This window comes from Aedes aegypti, chromosome 2, assembly GCF_002204515.2.
Source record: "Aedes aegypti strain LVP_AGWG chromosome 2, AaegL5.0 Primary Assembly, whole genome shotgun sequence".
NCBI classification, from domain to species: Eukaryota; Metazoa; Arthropoda; class Insecta; order Diptera; family Culicidae; genus Aedes; species Aedes aegypti.
In genome coordinates, this window is record NC_035108.1 from 215,223,975 (window position 1) to 215,248,226 (window position 24,252).

General features: G+C 39.0%; 1 protein-coding gene and 1 long non-coding RNA gene across 8 annotated transcripts in view; both read right to left on the reverse strand.

The window, feature by feature from the left end:
• LOC5570867 (G protein alpha o subunit) overlaps nucleotides 1–23,886 on the reverse strand; it is a 312,336-nt gene extending 288,450 nt beyond the window's left edge. Inside the window, exons 1-2 of one of the 7 annotated variants that reach the window (XM_021843959.1) lie at nucleotides 23,561–23,886; nucleotides 16,138–16,409 (exon numbers count right to left, since the gene is read on the reverse strand). In XM_021843959.1, the coding sequence (XP_021699651.1) occupies nucleotides 16,138–16,255 (118 nt within the window). In that variant the 5' untranslated portion in view covers nucleotides 16,256–16,409; nucleotides 23,561–23,886. Of the gene's footprint in view, nucleotides 1–16,137; nucleotides 16,787–23,560 lie in introns of all 7 variants that reach the window. The other 6 variants (XM_021843954.1, XM_021843951.1, XM_021843950.1 and 3 more) reach the window with 6 other exon arrangements.
• LOC110676374 lies at nucleotides 1,378–2,353 on the reverse strand. The gene is made up of 2 exons (XR_002500317.1): nucleotides 2,195–2,353; nucleotides 1,378–2,143 (listed from the first exon to the last, which is right to left on the reverse strand). It is a non-coding gene; the product is annotated as an uncharacterized LOC110676374 (long non-coding RNA).
• Nucleotides 23,887–24,252: the final 366 nt, after the last annotated feature.

The following is a 24,252-nucleotide window of genomic DNA, read 5'->3' on the forward strand; positions in this document are numbered from 1 at the left end:
GAGCAACAGTGGCCATTCAGCAATCAGTAGTATGAAGTACGTAGATAACATGCGTATGCCGTATATAAGGGAGGGAAATTATAATTAGATTGGTCTTATCTAGGTGATTCGATCATTATTATGCTATCCAGGCCGACAGCCACTGCTGTAGGAGTGTCAACGGCATGTTTCGCCTATTTAGAGTAGGGTTTTTTTTATCTACGTAGCAAAGTAAATTAGAGCATTGCAAAACTGTGTCTTCTTCAGGATTTGTTTTAATTGTGTTCTTGTATAATCGATATTAAACTTCAATACCAGATGCTTTTTCTCCAATATTAATCAGTGACATGTCATATAAATAAAATAGGACAAATCTACAAGTCGAGTCTAGTAAGTACACGACACTGAAGACGGCCTTACAGTTGAGGTCGAAACACGCGTATCTTCAAAGGTACAAACTCTAGTGGAATTAAATGGTATAGTACTAAATTCGGTTTTTCATCTACTTTAATCTACAAAGTTATAACAAAGAAATGGAAGGTCTCTAAGGTCTCTGTTTTCCTCATTCCGATTGCAGTTAATCCTGATGCTAAATTTGACAGGCTCCTGAGAAATGTTCAAAGACTTTATGCGGCTTTTCTGCAGGTTCTTCAAAAATTTCATCTCAACTTCAAGAAATCTTCTAGTGATTTGTCCAGAGATTTCATCTGGGATATTTTCAGGGATTCATACAGGGATCTTTCTAGAAATTATTTTAGAGATTCTTCTACCAATTATCCCAGAAATTCTTCCAGCGATTTTTCAAATAATGTTTAGAGGATTTTCTCCAGGAAATTCTTGAGCACTCCAACGATACTACTTCTAGTAATTTCCTCTGGGATTATCCCGATATTTTTTTCCATAGACTATACAAGAAGTCCCTTCAGATATGTTTTTTCAATAATCCTTCAACCGAACTGTAGGAGACCTCACAAAGATTTTTTGAAAATGTGCTAAACTTAAATCTTTTTTATACTAAGGAAATCGATAGAAGAATCATCGGATAAAATCATGGAGGCCTTAGGACTTCCTTTCTTGAAAAGTATTCAAAAGAATTTTTTGAGAAATTCCTGGTGGAATCTCTTAGGCAATTTGTAGCCGGCCAGAGAGGCCGAGCAGCCGATCTACTAGGGCGTTCGAAATATTGATTAACAAATGGCTTACGCGCCACCTCCTAAGAGGACCACTTGTCGTTTAATTGCCCGGCAAAACTCAAACCCCAGGGCGAGTTCAATTTTCCTCAACTACCCGAACGTTCTAGTAGATGCTCAAAGTTCTTCAAGTAATCAGAACGCTACTCGTAACCAACGCAAAGGTAATCAAGAACCCGACTTCCTACCGAACGATGACACAAGGGCGACTAGTTCTCATCACAGGCCAAACTATCTCGAAAACATCAATCTACACGTTTCACAAGCAACAACGAGGGACTGAGATTCCCAAGCAGTCCACACTTGGAGTACAACACTACTAGACCTTACAACAAAACGACCGAAACGTGAGAAGACTCTTCAGACCAGTGTAACAACCAACGGGGGAACTAATTGAGACCACATTCAACTACATGAAAACTAACAACAAATTCTTCAATTTTAAACATACATATATTGCCATCACATTTTACTCGGGTACCCTACTTCCTTTCCTGTTTCACCAAGCTTTCTTCTCTTCTCTCCTGAACTCAACTGTGCGGATTTCTATTCTACCTACTTTTCCTTCATGCTATCAAACTTTTCACTCTCTAAAGCTCTGCATGCATGCAAACAATTATCAGGCTTCTACTCACTTTATCTTCTGCTTTACCGACGTCCCCCTGTCTGCTGCGTCGCGTCGCCGGTGCTGATTCACCCAAGTGAACACGATGAATATCTCACTCGCTTTGCTGCTGAATTGGCAAATCCGCCGTCGGCGCGTAATGAGCTTTGGCGGGAAATTAGCTCTTTCCGGAGTGCTTGGTTGACGGAGCAACTCCCTTCCAACTCCGGCCGGTAGTTGGGACCTTTAATGCTGGCGCGTGGGGTCAGCAGTGTGGTAGAATGACGTGGAAGGCTGGTCGATAGGCGCGGGGTGTGGAGCGTGAGGTAAAACGGACGAACAAAAGCTGACAATAAAAGCCGTCGAACGGCTATTCGGCTCGGTTAGCTACATATTATAAATCGATAGCACTGAATTTTACCTTTTATCGAATTCTCCAGATCACGCACAGTACCGCACTGGCTAATTACTAATTAGCTAAATTAGCACTATACCTATCGGAAAGGAAGAAACTAACACTTATTACACTGACTTGGGACACTTCTCACGTTTTACAAACCTTAGAACACACACCGCGAAACTAAAAGGAAGACTTCACGCTGCTGCCTCTTCCACGGGTCAGATTAAAGTGGACGAGTTAGACTTTGGTAGATCCTCAGATAGGTCGCAAGATGGGTTTTGGTCTTCGTTCCGGAAATCATGGACCGATCTTATCAAAGACGAGTCCCGATTACCTTATGAGCCGATCAGTTGTTTTGTCCTTTTCCCTTCCAAACTTTTCGCATCTTGCTAGCCCGTTCAAATCATTTTTCGATTATGTAATTTCTTATTCTTACAACGACAAGTGCTCCAGTTGGGAGATAAAACTCAAACCAACGGATCCGAACGCATGTTTCGTGAGATGAGTAATTTGCGCACCAAGTGAGTGAACCGACCTTAAAATGAGTGAACTTTTATGCAGGATTTACTTACAAGCTATATGGATTCATTTTTGTATGCAAGATTATCAACTTATTGGATTGTTCTTTTTCAACAGTGACTGAATCATATTACTATTCGTTATTATATTATGCAATAATACTAATTAATTTAATTAATTTCGGAATACCGCTACATAACACCGGACTTCTTTTACGAAAATTTGGTTGTAGGAGTACAACCAAATTTTCGTAAGTTCAAACTTAACAGATTACTTAACTAGAGACAAAAAAACACATTGTAAATAAATTATTCTCATACATAAATTTCCATCAATATAAACACAGTTTCAATCAAAACGCAACATCCGATCAATATATGAATTTAACGGATAACAAATAAATAAATAAACAAGCAATTGTATGAACAAATAAACAAATACGTTCATAAATAAATAAATAAATAAATAATAAATAAATAAATAAATAAATAAATAAATAAATAAATAAATAGATAAATAAATAAATAAATAAATAAATAAATAAATAAATAAATAGATAAATAAATAAATAAATAAATTAATAAATAAATAAATAAAAAAAAATAAAAAAAAATGACTGAATAAATAAATAACGAAATAGATAAATAAATAAATACATAAATAATAAATACATGAATAAATAAATTAATTAACTACATACAAGATAAATAAATATGTAATTAAATAATAACCATGTAAATAAATAAATATGAAAATGAGCTATATAATTTATGTTTACAATGGTTGTCTCAAAATCTTCAATATAGTACGGTTCTTTGGTTCATTGAAGTAATCAATAAACTTGCTCAGCCATGCTCTAAAATGACGACAACGAACTCAACATCGATTAGAGATCGAATCTTATCCAATCTCCCACATAGGCTGCAATACGCAACGTAACCGGCTCATCTATGAATGAAGCTACCCCATACCTGATGATGAGTAACATACTTCAAACTAAATTCACCTCACTGTTTGCCCTCAGATCGAACATCGAGGCTGAACCTCGGTACACCATCTTTCTAAGGTACAAATGCATTGGCTAGGAAGAGAGCACTTTCATATTATAACTTAACCCAACATACGACATATGCTGAATTCATTCTTTCTACACACCACTTCTCTCATGTTTCTCACGTCGAGACACTAACTCGACTAAATGAAACTTGTGAGAAATGAACGACATAACCCCAGCTAATGAACTATGAACATGTTCATCGATCACTCGCAATGAACCGCCGAAACGTCAAAACATTATGAGCTGCTACGAAGTTGTTGTGGTTTTAACAGTGGATTCAGTTTTAGTTATTAGTGAAGTAGACTATATTTTTAATTGTGAATTTAGAAAAGTAATAACGTTACCATTTGGATTTTGAACGGTAAGAATTAATGTATATTGATTGGTTTGTCTTCAGGTAGACGATGGAATGGATGAGATGGATGCGGTACAGAACCAGACATCGATTTTGGTTTTATTTTGGTGGAGAAACGGCCTATTGCTGAAGAAACGCTGGACAAATAGCCTGTTTTTTTTGGACCTACGACTGGACGGGAATTGTAGTTTCTGGATGAGAGCTTTACATTGGACAGATAAGTTGGATTCCAGTTGCAGATTGATAATTGAGCATGCATTAATTATTTTGCTTTCTTTTAGGTGCAATCAGACAGTGGCGTTACCACAAAACGGTTCTAGCGATGCATATGTGGAAAAGCTCATGGGCACTTTGATGACGAAACGGAATGAAGCTTCCAAGCGTATTTTCACCTCGATATTCATGGGCAATAAATAAATACACAAACATCTAATAAATATATAAATCATCTAACAAATAAATAAAGAAAATAAATAAATAAATAAGCAAAAAAAAAAAAAGAAAAATAAAGTACATCTCTTAAAGCTATAAATATTCCATCTATTAATGTAAATAAAGCATCAAATAAATAATCTATATATATATTATTAATAAATAAACAATCTAATAAATAATAAATAAAAATTATATTTATAGACTTTCACAAATATTTACAATGAGAGTAATAAATCATTTAGCCTTAAGTACTAAATTAGTCATAAGACTCGATGTGCACTACTTGCTAACATTCATCGAATGAAAGAAATACCCTTGATTGGCCACGTATATGAATTAAATTTGAAAAACGTCATTTTTGATTGGTTTCACGATCTAGAAGACTCTGAATAGGATTTTAAAATACAGTTCCTTAGTATCTAAATTCTTTTTGCAACTTTGGCTGTTCTGTAAGCTCGATTGACTTAGATTGCTCTTCACTGTCGGTTCTCTTTGGACGACATCCGAGTCTTTAATGCGATCAACGTCTGAGCATCCCCAATCTCAGACTCCCGCTTGAACTTCCCTTTAAGGTACTCCTCGTCAGCGCTTTCTAAGCTCAGAGTTTATGTTTAATTAGGTCATCGTCCTGATGCACTCATCGAGGACTCGCTCTATCTTCTTGTCGAGGGGATAGGCAGTTCCAGAACAAGCCTGATTGTAAATAGAATTTACTATCCTAAGGCGGTCGATAGATAACATTGACCAACTCACTTGTGAAGTTTCTTCTTGGGTTTGAACGGTGTCCTCGCACCAAGGATTCCCCCAGTAAATAGAGTTGTTGTGGGGGCTGCATCAGACTACGTCTGATGCTAAACTTCACAAATGGTGGCATAGCGTGTTCGCTGCAACCAGAGCTAATGCATCATGGTGCAATTGTCACTACTCAACTAGTTGAGAGCTACATAGCTTGACCAATTAAGAAATCAGCTCTACTGAACTAATTTCTTCAAGAATTTGCAATTGAAAATTCCTAGCCTTTTTCCATTTAGGTCTTCCAGATCATAACAGTGGCTGCCCACTACTTTCCTAACCACTGCCTGGACGTATTTCGGTGCCAGTTTTGAGCAGAACTTTTGCCCTTTGTCTGATTGCTCCATGCTCTTTTTGAGGACTTTTTCTCCTACCACGTATGTTGGGCAATTCTTATTGGAGCGTAAATTGTAGTATGAAGCGTGCTTTTCGTATGCCTTTTTAAGATTTTCCCTGACTTCTTCTAGTAGTTTTTCCTTTTCTTCTGTTTTTAGTTGATGATTATTAGTTGAGTCAACATCTCGCAGTTTTCTATATTCCCTTCCATCTGACACAATGTTACGTCCGAACAGCACGAAGTATGGCGTATAGTTTGTTGCTTCATGCACCGAATTACGAACAGCATTCGCTATATATTGTATGTTGTTGGACCATTCTGCGTGTTCTTTTTTAATAGATGCTCGGATTGCGGTAGTGATAACCCGGTTCACTCGCTCCGTGTCATTTATCTGGGGATGATAATTGGGTGTTCGCCAATGATTGACATGGTATTTAGCCAATAGAGATTGGAACTGTTTAGAGGTGAACTGAGTACCATTATCCGAAAGGATTACTTCTGGCACTCCGAACAAAAGGAACAGCGAATTTTCGACGAATTGTGTCAAGGATTCGGCTGTGGCCTGCCGAAAAGGTTGAACAACGACAAATTTTGAAAATAAATCGGTGACTACCAACAGACATGTGTTTCTGTTTCGGCCAGATGCTGGGAGTGGGCCTACATAATCCATGGCCAAAAACTGCCAGGGGTATTGTACCATTTTCTTCTGCTCTGACATCGGTGGTGTTGTATTTTTGTTTGTGGCCTTACTGGTTTGACACAACAGGCAACTTCTACAGAACTTCTTGATTTCTACCCCCATTGAGGGCCAGAAATAACGTTCTTTAATAGCCGAAATCGTTTTGTCAGCGCCCAGATGAGCCTGGTCGTGAACATTCTTGATAATTTCTGATCGTCTTGATTTCGGTGGGTACATTTTCCACTGAAATCTGCCGTCCTCTAGTTTGTTGGCCATTTTAACAAATTTATATATTTGATTATCAACGATTCTAAAGTCAGGGAACTTCATAGGATCTTGCTTAATCTTGTTTTGCAGTTCCTGATATTCTGCGTCTATCGCTAACGTTCCAATCGTTTCTAGCGATCTCGAGAGACAATCTGCCAGAATATTGTTCTTTCCCTTTCTGTACTCTAGTTCAATATCGTATGATTGAATCTTCAATGCCCATCGAAGCAATTTAGAGTTTCCAGATTCAACCCCTATGGTAAATAACCATAACAGACTTCTTGCGTCGGTGACAACCTTGAAGCGTGTTCCCTCAACGTAATGCCGAAAATGCTCAATTGCTAGGAGAACACCGAGACATTCCTTCTCAACACTAGCATACTTTTTCTGTGTATTGCTGAGCTTTTTGCTAAAATATGCTATGACTTTTGGTTGACCGTCTTGGAGTTGAATTAAGGCTGCCCCTACCGCGTTATCTGAGGCATCTGATTCAATCACAAATGGACAGTTGAAGTCGGGATTACTGAGAATGGGTGCTGACACCAAAGCCGCTTTTAGATCACCAAAAGCTTTCTCTGCCGCTTCTGTCCATATGAACTTACTTTTCGTTTTTTTGAGCAGATCTGAAATTGGTGCCACTATCGAACTATAATTGCGTATAAACCGCTGGTAAAACCCTGCGAGACCGAGTAATCTTCGGATGTCTTTTACGCTCCTAGGACGAGCATAGTCGAGAATAGGCGAGATCCTAGAATTGTCGATTGAAACACCGTCTTCCGTCAACAGGTACCCAAGGTAAGATACCTGTTTTCGGCAAAATCGGCTTTTATCGAGCGAAATAGTTAAATTTGCAGCTTTCAAACGTTCAGCAACTATTTTCAACAGCCTGATGTGGTCTTCGAATGTATTCGTGGCTATTACTATATCATCTAGATATACAAAAACGTTGGGTTCTAAATCGAAGCCGATAACCCGGTCCATTAATCGGCACATTGTAAAAGGGGCGTTGGTAAGGCCGAATGGACAAACCTTAAAACGGAATAATCCTTGTGGTGTTCTGAAGGCTGTATAGTCTCGAGACTCCTCTTTTAGAGGAATCTGAAAATATGCGTCCTTAAGATCCACCACCGAAAAGAACTTCGCACTACCTAATCTATGGAAAATCTCTCCCATGTTACGCATAGGGTACGAATCTTTTTTTTGTCCAAGCATTGACACCTCGGGAATCCAAGCAAACTCGTAGCTTACCATTCGACTTGCGAACTGGCACTAGAGCGCTGGCCCACTCGCTTGAACACTCTTCGATGGCATCCATTCTCCGGTATCTGTCCAGTTCCGCTTCCATTTCGGCTTGTACCGTCGGCGAGCACCTGTACAAAGGTTGCCGCCTAGGTTTTGCTCCCTCCTTTAAAATAATTTCATGTTCTAATAACGACGTTCTACCTAGACGATTTTCTGTAGTGCAAGGAAATGTTTTGATAGCCTTGGCAAGTTCCATTCTTTGTTCATCGGACAGGGCATGTTCCGTCTCGATTGTTTCAGGCGTTGTTTTGGAGGCTTCTGGAAGCTCTAAAGCTGGAATGTCTAGCGTCGTGTCTGGTTCAACTTTTTCGAGAATTGGTAATGTTTCAATGGGTAACAAAGAAAACTCAATTGTTTCAGTCGAATGAGGTTCAACCGTAATAGTTGCCACCTGTTCAAAACCATTTTCTCCTTTCATCATTGGTTTAATCCCAAAAACGTCCCAGAAATTACATCCTAAAATTAAGTTCCTAGCGATTTGGGGAACTATTAAAGTAGGTATGATTTTGGTTACACCACGGAAAACTATTGGAAGATGTACATACCCAAGACATTCATGAGCTGTTTTGTCAGCTGTAACAATACGGAACGGACTTTGGTGTAACTTTAAACCATGTTTATGTGCAATATCAGCAATGTTTGTTACGCTGACACTTGCACCCGAATCCAGTAATGCCTTGTATTCTTTGTCGAAGATTTTAACAGTCACGTGGGGACAACTGCCAGTATGTACTTTGACTTCGCAAATTTGCGCGAACGGGTCTTCAAAGGGTTTGAGCATGGGAACACTTTCTTCATTTGGAGTGATCTGGTTCCCCGTAATACACCCCAAATCTAGTTTCCCGAATGCTGAACCGGTTGCTGCGTTTCTCGAGAATGGTTTGGGCATGAAACCGTAGTTTTACCTGGGTTTCCGCATGCATAGCAAAAGATTCTCTTTGGATCCTTGCAATATCTCCAAAGATGTCCACTCTTGTCGCAATTCCAGCATACTGGTATGCTTGTATTCTCTACATTCTCCCGATTAGCTCTAGATTGTGAGCTGATTGGGGTTCTGTTCGTAACTCGTTTGGTTTTGTCAAATTTTTTTCCGATTTCATAGACTTCCTCCGTTTCTGATTCAGCCGAATAGGAATCTTCTGATTCAGTAGCGACTTGAATGTTATGCACCGCATTATTTACTTTAATTGGGCCTTCTCGTTGACGCAGAGACGAATCATTAGCATCTATACGATAGGCGTAATATTCCAACATATTCAGGTCCCTAACGGTTATGCAGGCTAATTTTTATCTGTAATGGGGACGCATGTTATCCCAAATAATCTCAAAAAGCCTACCCTGATCCAGAGGAGTGGAGAGAAGTTTATTCAATCGTTCAAGTTCCATTTTGAAAGCCAAAAACGTCTCATTACGTTGCTGCTTCCGTTCATAAATTTTTTGTCGATTGCCTTGGTCTTTATTTGGGTTTCCGTACATGTACCTAATTCTTTCCTCAAAGTCTCCCCAATTTAGAAATTCATCCAAATAACATAAATACCAATCGTATGCTTCTCCTCTCAAAATGGTGTGAATTCGTTGGAGTAATACATGCTCTTCAATTCGATCCATTCGAGCGAGTCTTCGCACTTTATGGAGAAAATCTTCTAAAGATCTTTGACGAGAATCACCACTAAATGTTAAGTGCCATTTCTCCATTCGCCTGTCGGCGTTGATAATTTCAAATTCATTAATTGGACGTCTTGCAAGCATTCTTGGGTATTCGCTATGTCCTTCTTCATCGAGATAATCCCAATTAGTTCTAGCGTCATTTCTTCTATTGAAAATTCGACTGTTCCGTTGTGGTTGACTAGGGCTACCTCCTACCATTCTCACATTGTTTCCCCGTGTATGGTCTAGACTTATTCCTGGATATCCCCTATCGCTGTGCTCCGATGGTTCATTTCTCCATCGATTCCTATTATCGTCCATAGAATAATCCAGATTTCGTCTATTGCTGAATTGACTCTCCTGTTGTTCATTGAATACTGCTAAATTTGACGCCGAAAAACTATGCCTATTCCCTTGAGCTGGTCCATCATTTGGTTCACAATTTTGAAAATCTCTCCTAACTGTTTCTAAGTTTCTATAGTTTTCTCCCGTTGAAAATTCTTTCCCTAGAGTGCTTCGTCTATCTGAGTGCCTTATTACGTCTTGGTCTCGACGAAACGCTTCTGTTTGACGCAAAGGATATTCTCTTTGAACATGCACAGTCTGAATATGCATATTATCCGTGGAGTTCTGTACCCTGGAAGCCATTTCCGTTAACTGTTTTTCAAGCAAATAAATTTTGTTTCGAAGTTCTTCATTTTCCTGTTCTAAAAGCGTCTGTGATGGTTCATTATTTGCAACAGAATTGGCCTTGGGCAATGCTCCCAAAGAACCTTTTGAAGTTCTGTGCTGAACAGCATTTTCTTCATCCTGCTCGTTTGTTTTACCTTGCATCTTATCGCTATTATCGTGTTCTCTGATCGGATTATCTATACCCTGACCTCCTATTGCTCCTGATTCTTGCTCCAACCCTACTGTTTCTTTGGTAGGTAGATCCTTAGCCGAAAATCGACTCAAAATCGAGTGAATCTCCTGACATAGTTCATCTCTCAACTGTAATGACCGAGGATCATCTGCTACACAACGTTCAACTCTCATCAAGTAATGCTTAAGCCTTGAGATGCTTTTATCATCATGGCCTTTCTGTAACCTTTTGTTTAGAATGTCCAGTTTACTTGCGATATAATCGTACTCTTGGTCCATCGTATACCGTGAGTTGTAAGTTCTATTTTCTCTCACATCCTCGAAAAATAAGTTTCTGAGTAGTCGATGTTTCACATTCAAATCATCTTTAGTCTCATCTCTTCTACCCCGAATGATTAGTTCATAGTCTACTTCTTCATTGGTAAGGTGGTCTGCACGAGGAAATTTGGCAGCCATTTTAATATAACTATTATCTTGAACTAATACTCCACAAAACCACAACAAACTTAACAACCACAATTATATATGTTTAAAAGCAAAAAGCGGCTTTACTCCTTACTGAACTTTAATCTAACGAATAAATACTTGCATGAAATAACAACGAATAAATACTTGCATAAAATTGGAACAAATAACAAAAAAAACGAATTTGAAACCTGCAGTTGGGCGCCAAATGTAGCCGGCCAGAGAGGCCGAGCAGCCGATCTACTAGGGCGTTCGAAATATTGATTAACAAATGGCTTACGCGCCACCTCCTAAGAGGACCACTTGTCGTTTAATTGCCCGGCAAAACTCAAACCCCAGGGCGAGTTCAATTTTCCTCAACTACCCGAACGTTCTAGTAGATGCTCAAAGTTCTTCAAGTAATCAGAACGCTACTCGTAACCAACGCAAAGGTAATCAAGAACCCGACTTCCTACCGAACGATGACACAAGGGCGACTAGTTCTCATCACAGGCCAAACTATCTCGAAAACATCAATCTACACGTTTCACAAGCAACAACGAGGGACTGAGATTCCCAAGCAGTCCACACTTGGAGTACAACACTACTAGACCTTACAACAAAACGACCGAAACGTGAGAAGACTCTTCAGACCAGTGTAACAACCAACGGGGGAACTAATTGAGACCACATTCAACTACATGAAAACTAACAACAAATTCTTCAATTTTAAACATACATATATTGCCATCACATTTTACTCGGGTACCCTACTTCCTTTCCTGTTTCACCAAGCTTTCTTCTCTTCTCTCCTGAACTCAACTGTGCGGATTTCTATTCTACCTACTTTTCCTTCATGCTATCAAACTTTTCACTCTCTAAAGCTCTGCATGCATGCAAACAATTATCAGGCTTCTACTCACTTTATCTTCTGCTTTACCGACGTCCCCCTGTCTGCTGCGTCGCGTCGCCGGTGCTGATTCACCCAAGTGAACACGATGAATATCTCACTCGCTTTGCTGCTGAATTGGCAAATCCGCCGTCGGCGCGTAATGAGCTTTGGCGGGAAATTAGCTCTTTCCGGAGTGCTTGGTTGACGGAGCAACTCCCTTCCAACTCCGGCCGGTAGTTGGGACCTTTAATGCTGGCGCGTGGGGTCAGCAGTGTGGTAGAATGACGTGGAAGGCTGGTCGATAGGCGCGGGGTGTGGAGCGTGAGGTAAAACGGACGAACAAAAGCTGACAATAAAAGCCGTCGAACGGCTATTCGGCTCGGTTAGCTACATATTATAAATCGATAGCACTGAATTTTACCTTTTATCGAATTCTCCAGATCACGCACAGTACCGCACTGGCTAATTACTAATTAGCTAAATTAGCACTATACCTATCGGAAAGGAAGAAACTAACACTTATTACACTGACTTGGGACACTTCTCACGTTTTACAAACCTTAGAACACACACCGCGAAACTAAAAGGAAGACTTCACGCTGCTGCCTCTTCCACGGGTCAGATTAAAGTGGACGAGTTAGACTTTGGTAGATCCTCAGATAGGTCGCAAGATGGGTTTTGGTCTTCGTTCCGGAAATCATGGACCGATCTTATCAAAGACGAGTCCCGATTACCTTATGAGCCGATCAGTTGTTTTGTCCTTTTCCCTTCCAAACTTTTCGCATCTTGCTAGCCCGTTCAAATCATTTTTCGATTATGTAATTTCTTATTCTTACAACGACAAGTGCTCCAGTTGGGAGATAAAACTCAAACCAACGGATCCGAACGCATGTTTCGTGAGATGAGTAATTTGCGCACCAAGTGAGTGAACCGACCTTAAAATGAGTGAACTTTTATGCAGGATTTACTTACAAGCTATATGGATTCATTTTTGTATGCAAGATTATCAACTTATTGGATTGTTCTTTTTCAACAGTGACTGAATCATATTACTATTCGTTATTATATTATGCAATAATACTAATTAATTTAATTAATTTCGGAATACCGCTACAAATTTCTATGGTTAATCCTGAAAAAATCAGGGTTATATTGTTGAATCATCCAAAACAAAATAATTGGAAGAATTACTTAGAAAAATTCTTGTGGGAATTCGCCTGAAAATAATCACTTAATAAACTCCTGCCGTAATTTCACGAGAAATTACCAAAAAAATACTGACCTGATTATATGATAAAGAATCGAACTCTTATCTACTGGGTCCATTTAGATTACGCTTTGTTTTTCTGTTTCTAGTTTAGTCCATTTTCGGTCTCTTTTTGATTCTTGTCTCTTAAGCTCCTATATTCAAAGCACTTTAATACTATCAGCCCTGCAGTGTTTAAATTAATATTATTAAATAATATTAAAAAATATTATTAAATTAATATTAAATCCTATTACTTGATCTTCAGATAATCGTTTAAACAAAAGGATGACACTCTACTTAATTATCCAACTAGTTTTTGAATCTTTTTGAGTCTTTTTGTTTCACGTGCAGTTAACAAAATCCCATTCTGAATTTTCGAAAATTTTGCGATACTACTGCCCATGATTCCGGATTTATTAAAAAAAAAATACAATTCCAAAAAGTATGTACTATGGGGGGCCTGTAGCCTTGAGGTAACGCTTTCGCTTCATAAGCGGAAGGTCATGGGTTCGATTCCCAGCCCCTCCACAAAAAACCCGTCCAGCCACCAGAAGACGCCTCTCGGAGGACCGTGCTTTGGGGAGCACATCCATCCTCCGTCAGTATCAGATGGTGACTGAGACAAACTGACCCTCTTCGCAGGCAGCTAGCCTCACTAACAGCAGAGCTCTCTCCTACCTGCTCGGTGTGAGAGTAAAAGAGTAGGAGAGAGTAAAAGTAAATGTAAATATAGATAAGTTAAAAATAGATCTGTATCGGTAAAGCAGCTACAGATCAACTGATTCCGGCCAAATCTTTGTCGCTACAATCAGCATTTTTTTTTTGGTAAATTTTGCGGAGCTGATTTTTTTATATTTTTTATGCTGAAGTTCTGTTAGCTAAAATTTTCAGCAAATTCTGCTGAACACCAACACAGTTTTGATGAAATTTAGCAAACTTGCTGAAATTTCAGCAATTTAAATTGCTGACGAATTCGGCTTAATAAAATTCAGCAAAATATTGCTGAACGGGATTATTTTGTAGTACTGTGGGCAAATTTCGGCGCGTATTTTCTCCGAAGAAAAGAAAATTTTCTTGCTGGGTAATTATGGAAGAAAATTTTTTCTCTGTGAAGAAAATGGAATTCACCTACTAGACTCCTTTCTCAAATTTTCAAAGGCACTAAACTAAAGAATTAGTGTACAAACGTTCCTGGTTTTCTTACGTTAAGCTTTCTGGTAGTGTACGAAGCTAATTTATTTGTTTTTGCTTCAATCGTAAGGTTTATGCTTTTCAAGTTTATGTACGACATTGAAGCTGGATTCCAAGCTGTTTCACATTAAACCTAAGAGGTATCAGAAGAGTCCACAATGCGTATGAAGAGACAACGCTTGTGGGTTGGCAGTGAACTTCCACCGGACGCTCTTTCTGTCAGGACCATGTAGAGATGGGCAAATTGGTCCAATTTTGATCGATTCAGTGACTCATTTAAAAAAATCAAAAATAAATCATAAACAGAAAAAAAACATAACGTCACATTTTCTGAATGATATCATTTTTATGTATGAAGCAACATGTCTAGTACTTTTGATTACGATAAATCCAACTTAAAAATGTTATAAAGTTTAATTTTTAAACTCCCTTCCTAATATTGCAAGGCTAGAGAATCGCGACTCTTTTGAAAAGAATCGTGATTCGTTCACTCATTTTTGAGAGTCGACTCTTTTGAACGATTCACGAGTGAGTCGCCCATCTCTAATAGGTAGTACAAGCACAGTTTTGGGCACGCAGAATTTCCGGCGTGCTTATCCGGGCTTCTTCCGTTGAAGTGCTATATGCACTGGCCCTTGCCGGAATTAAGGTGAAGATGAATTGAAGCCAAACTACAAATTTCCGAGAGCGCAAATCTGGAGAACCAAACACCCATTTGAGCTAAAAACTTAACCGTTTTGTCACCAATCGATATGATTTTAAGCCTAAACGGATGTTTGGTTCTCCAGCTTTGTGCTCTTGAAAATTTAAGGTTTGTTTTCGATTCATCTTTATCTTAATACTATATATTCTGAAAAAAAGATGGACGTCATATTTGAATCTTCCCTCAGGGGTCTGTCTGCAGATCCCCCCTTTGTAACATTTTCAGTTTGTATATTTTCCCCTTTTAAGAGAAACCGCCCTGAATCCTGGACACTACAATGATGCTGATCCATGCTGAAATTTTTAAATGTGTATCAAACTCTTCGCTAGCGATGCAAGCAAAGGTAAAAATCAGTCCGGCCCGCGGCCCGCATCATTTTTTGGACTTTATTGCATCGGTAGCTAAGATGTTGATATAAATTTTAAATTTGCAATATTGATTGCACAAATATACTAAAAAGCTTTCATTTGAGACTAATTTTGTTCATATCGGTTTATTCTTGCGAACGCACCAACCATTTAGGGAGTCGATGCCGGTTATGGACCCTTTGCGTATTATGGACCCCCTACAGAAAAACATAAAATTAACACTCAAAGCAACTTTATTCCTATGAAAATCCACCGGGGGAACTTCGATTACATTGTTAATCATCAGTTTCAGGCAAAATATTTGGTTTGAGATGCATAAATATTTGATATTTGAACAGTTTTGTAAATGAAACCACACAAGAGGGTCCATAATACGCATTTCCAGGTGGGTCCATAATAGGCTCGTCGGCAGAGAGCCGGATTACATGGGAATCAAATGGAGGGTCCATAATACGCAATGTCAAATTTGTAAACAGTCCTATTATGGACCCCGGGAGGGTCCATAATAGGCATTCGGACAACAGTTTTTCAAATGCATATTTCGCTGGAAAAATCGAAAGATTTTGTAAGTTTCATAGACGTACTATGAAGTAAAGGCATTGAATTGGTTGTTGACTGAGTTGTTGACTCCACAAAACGTATATGCGTCTGAGATATCATTGCGGAAAAGCGTCTAGAATGAATATCAGCTACTAAGGGGTCCATTACTAGCATTGAAATCCTATGTCGAAAAAGAGCTAAAAAGGTTGGGCAGCCCTGGTAGACTTTCTGACTGGTATTGCTAATATCGACGTCAATGCTTTTTTCATAAAGTGTTTAACCTTAGAACATCATTGAAAAATATTAACAAATGCAAGACTTACCCAGAAGCAGAAGTTTGATATCCTTGGCCGCCTGAATTCCATCTTCCTTTAAATTTCGTTCGATTTGTTTGGACCGAGCAATAGCTTCGCGCTCCTCAGCTGATGATGTGCATCCCATGGTGAGGCTTCCGGTGTCGTTTCTATCGGCCCTAGAGTTTTTAGTATCGAACAGTAGCACCACAACTGTAGCTCTGTAGAGCGACACAAACTTTTCACCTTAAGAATATTCTACTTATCGTTTTGTCCACTTGACCTTTCTTTTTGAAGTTTATCTTCGAAAAAATCGTTTTTTTTACTATTCTTAACAAAATCTGTTTATTGCTCTGTGAAATGCAATGACTGCGTGGATCTGTTTCTGATGCCGTTCGCCACACGACGGTTTTTTTCACACTTGTTTATATTAGGTGATCTTATTTATTTATCAGCCTTTTCGCTACACGCTTTGCTCTTGCGTTCCCGAATAAGCGGCAATGTGTAGATACATCTATCGTCCCTATATTTATGTTAGAGACTTCACTAAGTAAACAGATGTTTTCCTTTAAACTTCCTTTTGCAGTACTGTGCTGTCACGAGTTAATGAAATTGCATCAAAAAAGCACCAGCCAGACTTGTCACGATTTTTCTTATGGATGAACACAGCCGCTCGGAACTGAATGGAACAAAATTTAACGTTTCAATTCCATGCAAAAGCATCGGTTAACATTTCATCGAAGTCAGCCTTCAGCGATTGAGATTTTGTTGATGTGGTTGCACTATCGACGCGAAACAATTCATGTACATGTACAGGCATTAGCGTAGCAAGGGGCCATATAAGGTTATTGAATGTCTTGGGAATGTGGCCGGAAGGCCATACGTTGGGCACTCCTAATAAATATGATCTTAATGCTGAATCCAGCCCTGTGCAATGCATGAAATTTATCTTAAGTATGAGACAGGTAGATAAAAAATACAGTTTTATATCTACCACAATATTGTAAAGAAACATGCCAAATCGTAATGGTTTAAAACTTATGTGATCTTGGTAGAGAGCCGGATCATATTCTTTCCTATTCTTGTCACTTTTGATTCACTTCGGCAGTGGGCTGTTTTGAAAGCTACAGCTACAGCTCACATTTTGCTAAAATATGCGACGTATTAGAGCGCTTTTTATTGCAAAGTTTCAGAAAATTCGGCCGAGAAAAAAAACCATGCCATAGTGAATCATGGAAGTGTCCAAGTGGGTCTGAACCCTAATTTTTGGGCATATATAATACTGTCCAGTAACTTCCTCTACCTCTATATGCGATACCAGTTGAGGTGCAATCAACCTTAGGGAAGATCGGGTATTCAATCCCGTTGGGAATTTTGGTCGTTCGTTAACAAAGAAGGAATGCTCATGCATACCCGAAGCGTCTTTTCCCAAAACGGAGTCTGTTTTCCTGTTTCTGTCTGGCAGGGGTGACTTATCATCGTCTAAATACAAGCAAAACTGCACAATATGGTCCTCCGGAAAATTAAAGTGAATAGAACCCCGAAAATTTAGAGGATGGTGTCATGTGATACAAGTTAGCCATAAAATAATCAAGCGCTCTAGCAATTAGAAGCTCTGTACGTAGAACCGCATCGATAGCACACGCATACTCGTCAATATGCTAAAGAACTGTTGCGCTGCACGAGGTATATTAGAGGTACCTATAATATCTACCAGAGCTGTTCCAACACACACGAGTGGGGAACAGCTATCATAGCGATGGGCGATATGCAGAGGCACGCTACAAAATGATCATTGAGAGAATTTGCGAGGCCGGTTCTTCAACTTTAGGATATCAAACAAACACAGCCTGCGCTCCACGCTGAGTTACTGGTCCGAGGAGCTGCTAATCGAGCGTCGAACTTGTAAAATTGCTGAAGATTTCAAGAGTGAGCAACGTTTCCAGATTTCTACTTAAGCCCGGTGATCCACTACCCGTTGCTGTTGTTTGCCATCCACGAAACGAAACATTCAGCTGGTTCATCGTATAAGCAAATAACTTGCTCAAATTATACATTTGAGTTGAGGATTCTTCGTTTGACCATGACAACCAACCGATAACATCCCGCAGTGTTATTTATCTGTAAAAGCATCAAAGCTAACAAAGCCATCGGCCCTTTTCAGGGCCATCAAATTAATGGAAAAGAGTTAAAAGAGAAATATTTCCGACTTTATTTATGACTTCTTGCATTCGTAAATCAATTTCACAGCTTCATACAAAATTAATTTGTCATGAATAATTTATGACTCAACAATTTGAGACTATATTCGCGGACGCTGCTGCAGTGCCGTCGGGGTGAGTGCTCAATATTTCACAACGATTGTAAAATAGAGTGGCATTTCCAACAGCGTCTTTGATGTTCCATATTTTATGGGAACACGTTGATTAGGAAAATTATCACATGTAACAAAATTGCGACATATTGAAAATGTTTTTGAAAAGGCATTCTCATTGAACAATTGTAATAATTTTGGCACTCATTGATCAGAAATTTACCTTCATAATAAAGAAAACTATTGATTATCAATAGTTAAGTATTGAATATATATAGTAAATGTCAACTCTTTCAACTATTCATGTTCGATCAGTGTCTCACGTATTGGCATTCTCCGCAATTTTCAAGTAATTCTAAGCTCAACACCTTATTGCCACGTACCCATTTCCCAGATTGGTCGATCGGAAAGCGAAGAGCATTATCTGCTATTCTAAGGTTATAAAACATGCTTCCTTTGTCGGATTCATTTTCATTCTATATCCGCATTTGAGCTGGTAAGAGCTCCTCCGAACTTGCTTAGCGAGAAGTACCTTGCTGTTAGAAACTTGCTGAGCTGTTAATCTTCAAACTGCCAAACCAGCATCTAGTTTGTGAAATCGACACGCGCTTCCAGATTTCGACTCGTGATAAACTCAGCATCGGTAGTGGAGTCAAGAAACAAGCCCGCTAGGGACCAATACCAGAGCCCCCTGAGTGGCTGATCCGAGGAGCTGCTTATCGAGCGTCTGGCTTGTGAAATGGAAATCGCTCAAGATTTCAAGATTGAGCTACGTTTCCAGATTCCAACTAAATCCCTGTGATCCGCTACCCGGTTGCTGATGTGCACTCATGGAATATTGAACTGGTTTGTCGTATTAACAGAGAGATTCACATATACACTTTCGTTGTGATTTCCCTGTTTAACCATGGCAATCAACTGATAACATCCCGTAATATATTTATCAAACGTTGGTAAAAGGGTTTGTTCAATAATGTTTCCTGACTTATGTATCATGCTCATCTATCATGCATGATCTAAATCTAGCGGTATTGTACAAAACTTGATTTGGTTCACATAATTTATCCCACATAATCTCATGGAATTTGAGAATTTACTCGTGGACGCCGCTGCAGCACCGTCGGACCGTAATAACATCATAGTACTCAGCATTGTATAGCATTTCTAACAGCATCGTTGATTTATCATATAATGGGGAACATTTCCTAAATTCGCAAGTACGGACATTGAGAAATGTATCAAAATTGCAACAGATTTTAAATACTGTTCACTAAACTGTTTCTTGACCAGTTTTAATAAGCATCTATTGATCTGAAATTTGTCTACATGTTAGTTTCAATTAAGAAATCCATTGCAAATGTCATATTATATAAAGCAGAGCATTCATATTAGGGGCCGTCCATAAATGACGTAGCATTTTAGGGGGAGGGGGGAGTCTACGATTTAGCTACGAACCATGTATTAGGTATGAGAAAATAGGCTACGATGGGGGAGGGGGGTGTCAAAAATTGGCCAAAAAAATGCTACGTCATTTATGGACGCTGCCTTAACGTTTGTATTGGGTTTCGAATTCCAATTTCCATAACTCGAAGGCAAAGCTTTCGTGTTTTTTTTTTTTTTTCATTTATTGTAAACTATTGAAATAATGTTTTATTGTCCATCCGAACGCGTCCATTAATTTTCAAATATATGTAAATCCCTAACCAAGACATCAACTTCATATACCTTGTGTCCCAGATTGGTCGATCAGAAGAAGGCGAAGAATACGAAAGGGAGGAGCATCGTCGATTGAGCTACGTTTCCGGATTTCGACTAATCCCTCTGGTTGTCATATAGCCTATTTCCCAGATCAGAAAGCGAAGAAATAGACAAAATAGGAAATAAGGTATATGAAATTGATGTCTTGGCAAGGGATGTAAAAGATGAGTATTATGCTGTTACTGCATCCCGACGGCACTGCAGCAACGTCTTCGGAAACATCCTCAAATGATCGTATTGTCGATTATTCGTAATAAATCAGATATTGTATGATGCTGCGAGATTAATTGAGAGATTATAGCAAGTATGTAATTTACACATTAGGAAATATATATACAAATAACTTTTTAGTAACACGGACCCATTTTGACGACGTACTGGTTGAAATCCTCCTCGCCCGATGGGGTTTGCGGTGGCGGCTTCTTCATCGCGTCAGTCTTTGGGTGGGGTTTTGCTTAGGAACTTCTTTTTCTCCTCCTCCTTTTCGTATGCCAGCCACAGCCACAGTTTAGGACTGCGATAGCGGCCACAACCATCTCATTCTCCTGTGGACTGCTTCCTCTTTTTCTTCTTGGCAGCGGCAGCGGTGGTGGCTTTGGCTTCGGACGACATTTTCTCTCGATTAGTTTGATTTGAGCGAAGCAAGACTAACGGGGGGTCCTTCGCTATTGATGTCTGTGCCTGAGAAGCACGCCCGGTAAGAGCAAGCCAATCTATTGCCTGCTAAGATGCGATCCAAGCGGAGAGTGAAAATCAGATAACGTCAACTTTTCTATAGCACCCCTATATATAGATTTGCTTGAAATCAACGTTCTCTTTTAAAACAGTTATTAAACTATTTGGACAGGTATGTGGGATTAAGTAAGTAAACGACATGACCCTTTTACGCCTTATCTTTTGATTGAGGTGCTAATCAAGGGATTTCGTTAAGCCAGCAAAAAGTTATAAGAGTTTAAATATTTCATGCCAACGTAACGCTCTTGGTTTGGAAATTTCAATTTCACTTCTGCATAGAGAATTATTATTTTAGTATCAAACTGAGCGGCATAATCAAATGCAAACGCATTCAGTTTCCGGTGGTTAGTGCCTGACCCAGAATTGTTCGATGTTGTGTCCATAGTAGTTCTATGTCAACCCTGCAGTAATGTAACAGACATTACCCACCCCATTTTTTTTTCTATATAAGAAATGAAAAAGTTTAAAAAATCCTTCTAGTAATGTTTGAATAGAATTTCCGAGTATCTAGCTTACCTTGCAACGAAGTGTTCTAAAGTTTTTTCAGAAAGAAGGATGAAGATTACTATTGATGTACAACCGAAAATTATTTCAGAAACTCTAATTACTAATTTAATAATTCAAAATAATTACTCATTTAATTTGTAATTTGTTTATTTAGTCTTACAATAACCTTTAGTTTACACTTTTTATCAAGCCAAAGGAATTATGCAGAACTTCATGCATGAATGATTATCTTAAAAAAACCTTGGCAACAAAAATCAACCTAGAAAAATCTAAAATTGTGTCTAGGTTTCACTAAAAGAGCCTCGACATAAAATTTGAATTTATCGACAAAAAGTTTTCTATTTTTTTATTCCAATATCCAAAGGGTGTATAAAAATTCTATAATACGTTAGTATCTTGCTGTTTGACCTTGAGTAGCTATCTCAGCCTATAATTCCTTTATCATCACATCACGAAAATAATGACTTAAATGGCCAATTTTCTGAAAAAAGTAACTTTAGTGACATTTTGTTGCAAAAAGTTACTTTTTAGTGAGACCTGGTCGAGTCACTAAAAAGTAACTTGCTACATGCCCTGTTATATGGTATCATTTTCTGCAAAATTGTTTAAGGCTAAGTAGCCCGTCATTCGTTTTGGCAACAATGATGATTTTTCAGCTTGCATTTGAAAGTGAAAAAACTCAGTCTTATTAGTTTATATTAACTTGAAAAAGTATCACTGTACGCGCTAACATGCTTAAAATATGCTGATACTTTTCCAGCTTTTTTTTCTATCTTTATTAACGAGATTTTTAGCCCTGGGCTAGTTCAGCTGTGTCAGTACAAAACCAACTGATTTTCTTTAAGGCCGCACGGGACGTCATCATAATCATCCTATTCATTTCAGGAAGCAAATCCCAAGAACCACTCCATATATCGATGCGAAAATGTATCACTATGATTCTATATATGTAGTGCACAACCCGATAAATTTTCAGCTTTATCGGTTCATTAAAACTCGAGATTTGCTTCCACAAAGTTTTGATGATAATTGTTAGAGTGAGACGAAAGATAGGGAAAATAACACGGTCTCCCGTGTCCCCTTAATTCGAAATCGTGAGATGAATTAGCAACAATCATCAGCGACGCGTACAAATTTCAATGACGGCCTACTTCGCCTTAAAGAAAAAATGAAGTCTAAGCTTCTTAAAGAAGATCAAATAAGTGTAGCAGTGAATGGAAAATTATTCAGCAACACTGTGCTGAAAGTGGCGGGTCCGGATCCTATCGAAGACTTTTTTGGAAAACTCTGGGTTCTTAACTGTACAAATAGTACTCGTGAAATACAATAATGAGTAGCAGGTTTGTCTCCGTTGGAAGTTCCACAAAAAAAGCTTAATATCATACAAATTGTAAACCTCAATTAAGATCTCAAGTGTCTGTTATGAATAATTATTTAATTTGATAACGTTCCGTATATTCAGCACTCTACAAGCGATACATAATAAAGGTACTGTTCGTCATACATTGTTATAAATTCTTCGATGCGAACTCATGTGCTTGCTCCAGGCAATCCATTCAACACTACTATTCAACAGTTGAACACTTTCCGCGCACGCACATCATCTACAACATTCACTGCAAACCTATCGATTTTCCCCCTTGCCCATTTCGTTCACTACGCCTATGCGAGCGAATTGCTTGAAAACAGATTTGCTATATGTGTGCACCTTTCTCACGGTAATTAAATAAAACAGACACAATTGATTGAATTATTCGCACGAATCGAATAAATTGCATGCTCCCCAACACCTATATCTGATAGGTGCTGCCCGCGAGCTGCCCTGATGCCCCATTATCATCTCCAAGTAATCATGACCATGACTGAAAGCTGAACTGCCTGAAACGTTCTTATGTCAAGCCGGATGCTGTGCATTGATTGAGGTTGAAGTCCTTTGGCGATAGTGTACACCCCCTTAAATGATGTTCCATTTAGATATCGTTATCGTCGTTTTGATTTTCTCGAATATCCGTTTTACTGAAGTCTGCTACACAGTTTTTTCCGAGAAGTGCTGATTTTCGTGAAATATTTTCACATTTTCCATTGATCTCACTAGTATCACTCATACAAACAATTTTCCATCCACCCAAAGTAACTAACCACAGCAGTTGTAGCAGGGAGGAAAAAAAAGATGGGAGTCTCACTTCACTTTTCACCAAGAGAACACTTTTCCACTGAGGCAGTCGTCGGTCGGTTCCAGGGCAGTTGGCCGCGCGGTTTTTCACGGAAACTTTTCAATTAGGGCAACACACTTCACCGATTACAGCCGCGGCGATTTCATTGATAAATTAACTGCTGCCTTTCGGTGGTGATTTTGCAGAAAATTAGTTTGCCCAAATCGCGCCCGTCCTGCTGCTGGAAAACTCGTCACTCTTGTTCTTGTTATTTGACTTTTCTTTCTTTGCTCGCCCAACTTTGACACCCTCTCGGATCGGTCTGGGTCGAGAAATGGAACGCACACATCTGCAGCCCTCGTGGGGTTGACGTTTGTTTTGCATCATGTTTCACGCCGATAGCCGATGTGTATGCTGGGGTGCAAGGTATGCTGTTGCCTTATGTTAATGCTGCGGCAGTAATGCAAGTGCAAGTGTTTGGTTGCGTCCAACAGGAAAAATTGGACTGCGTACGTGCAGTAGGGGCGAGTTTGAATGAACGGTTTGGAAAACTACCAAAGCCATGCGTTCTCACAATAGTAAGGCAAAATTATGGTGGTGGAGACGCATGGTGGCTGACTACTTTAAGACTCAAACAAATCAGCCCATAGCACACATATGGTCGGCGTTAAGTCAGAG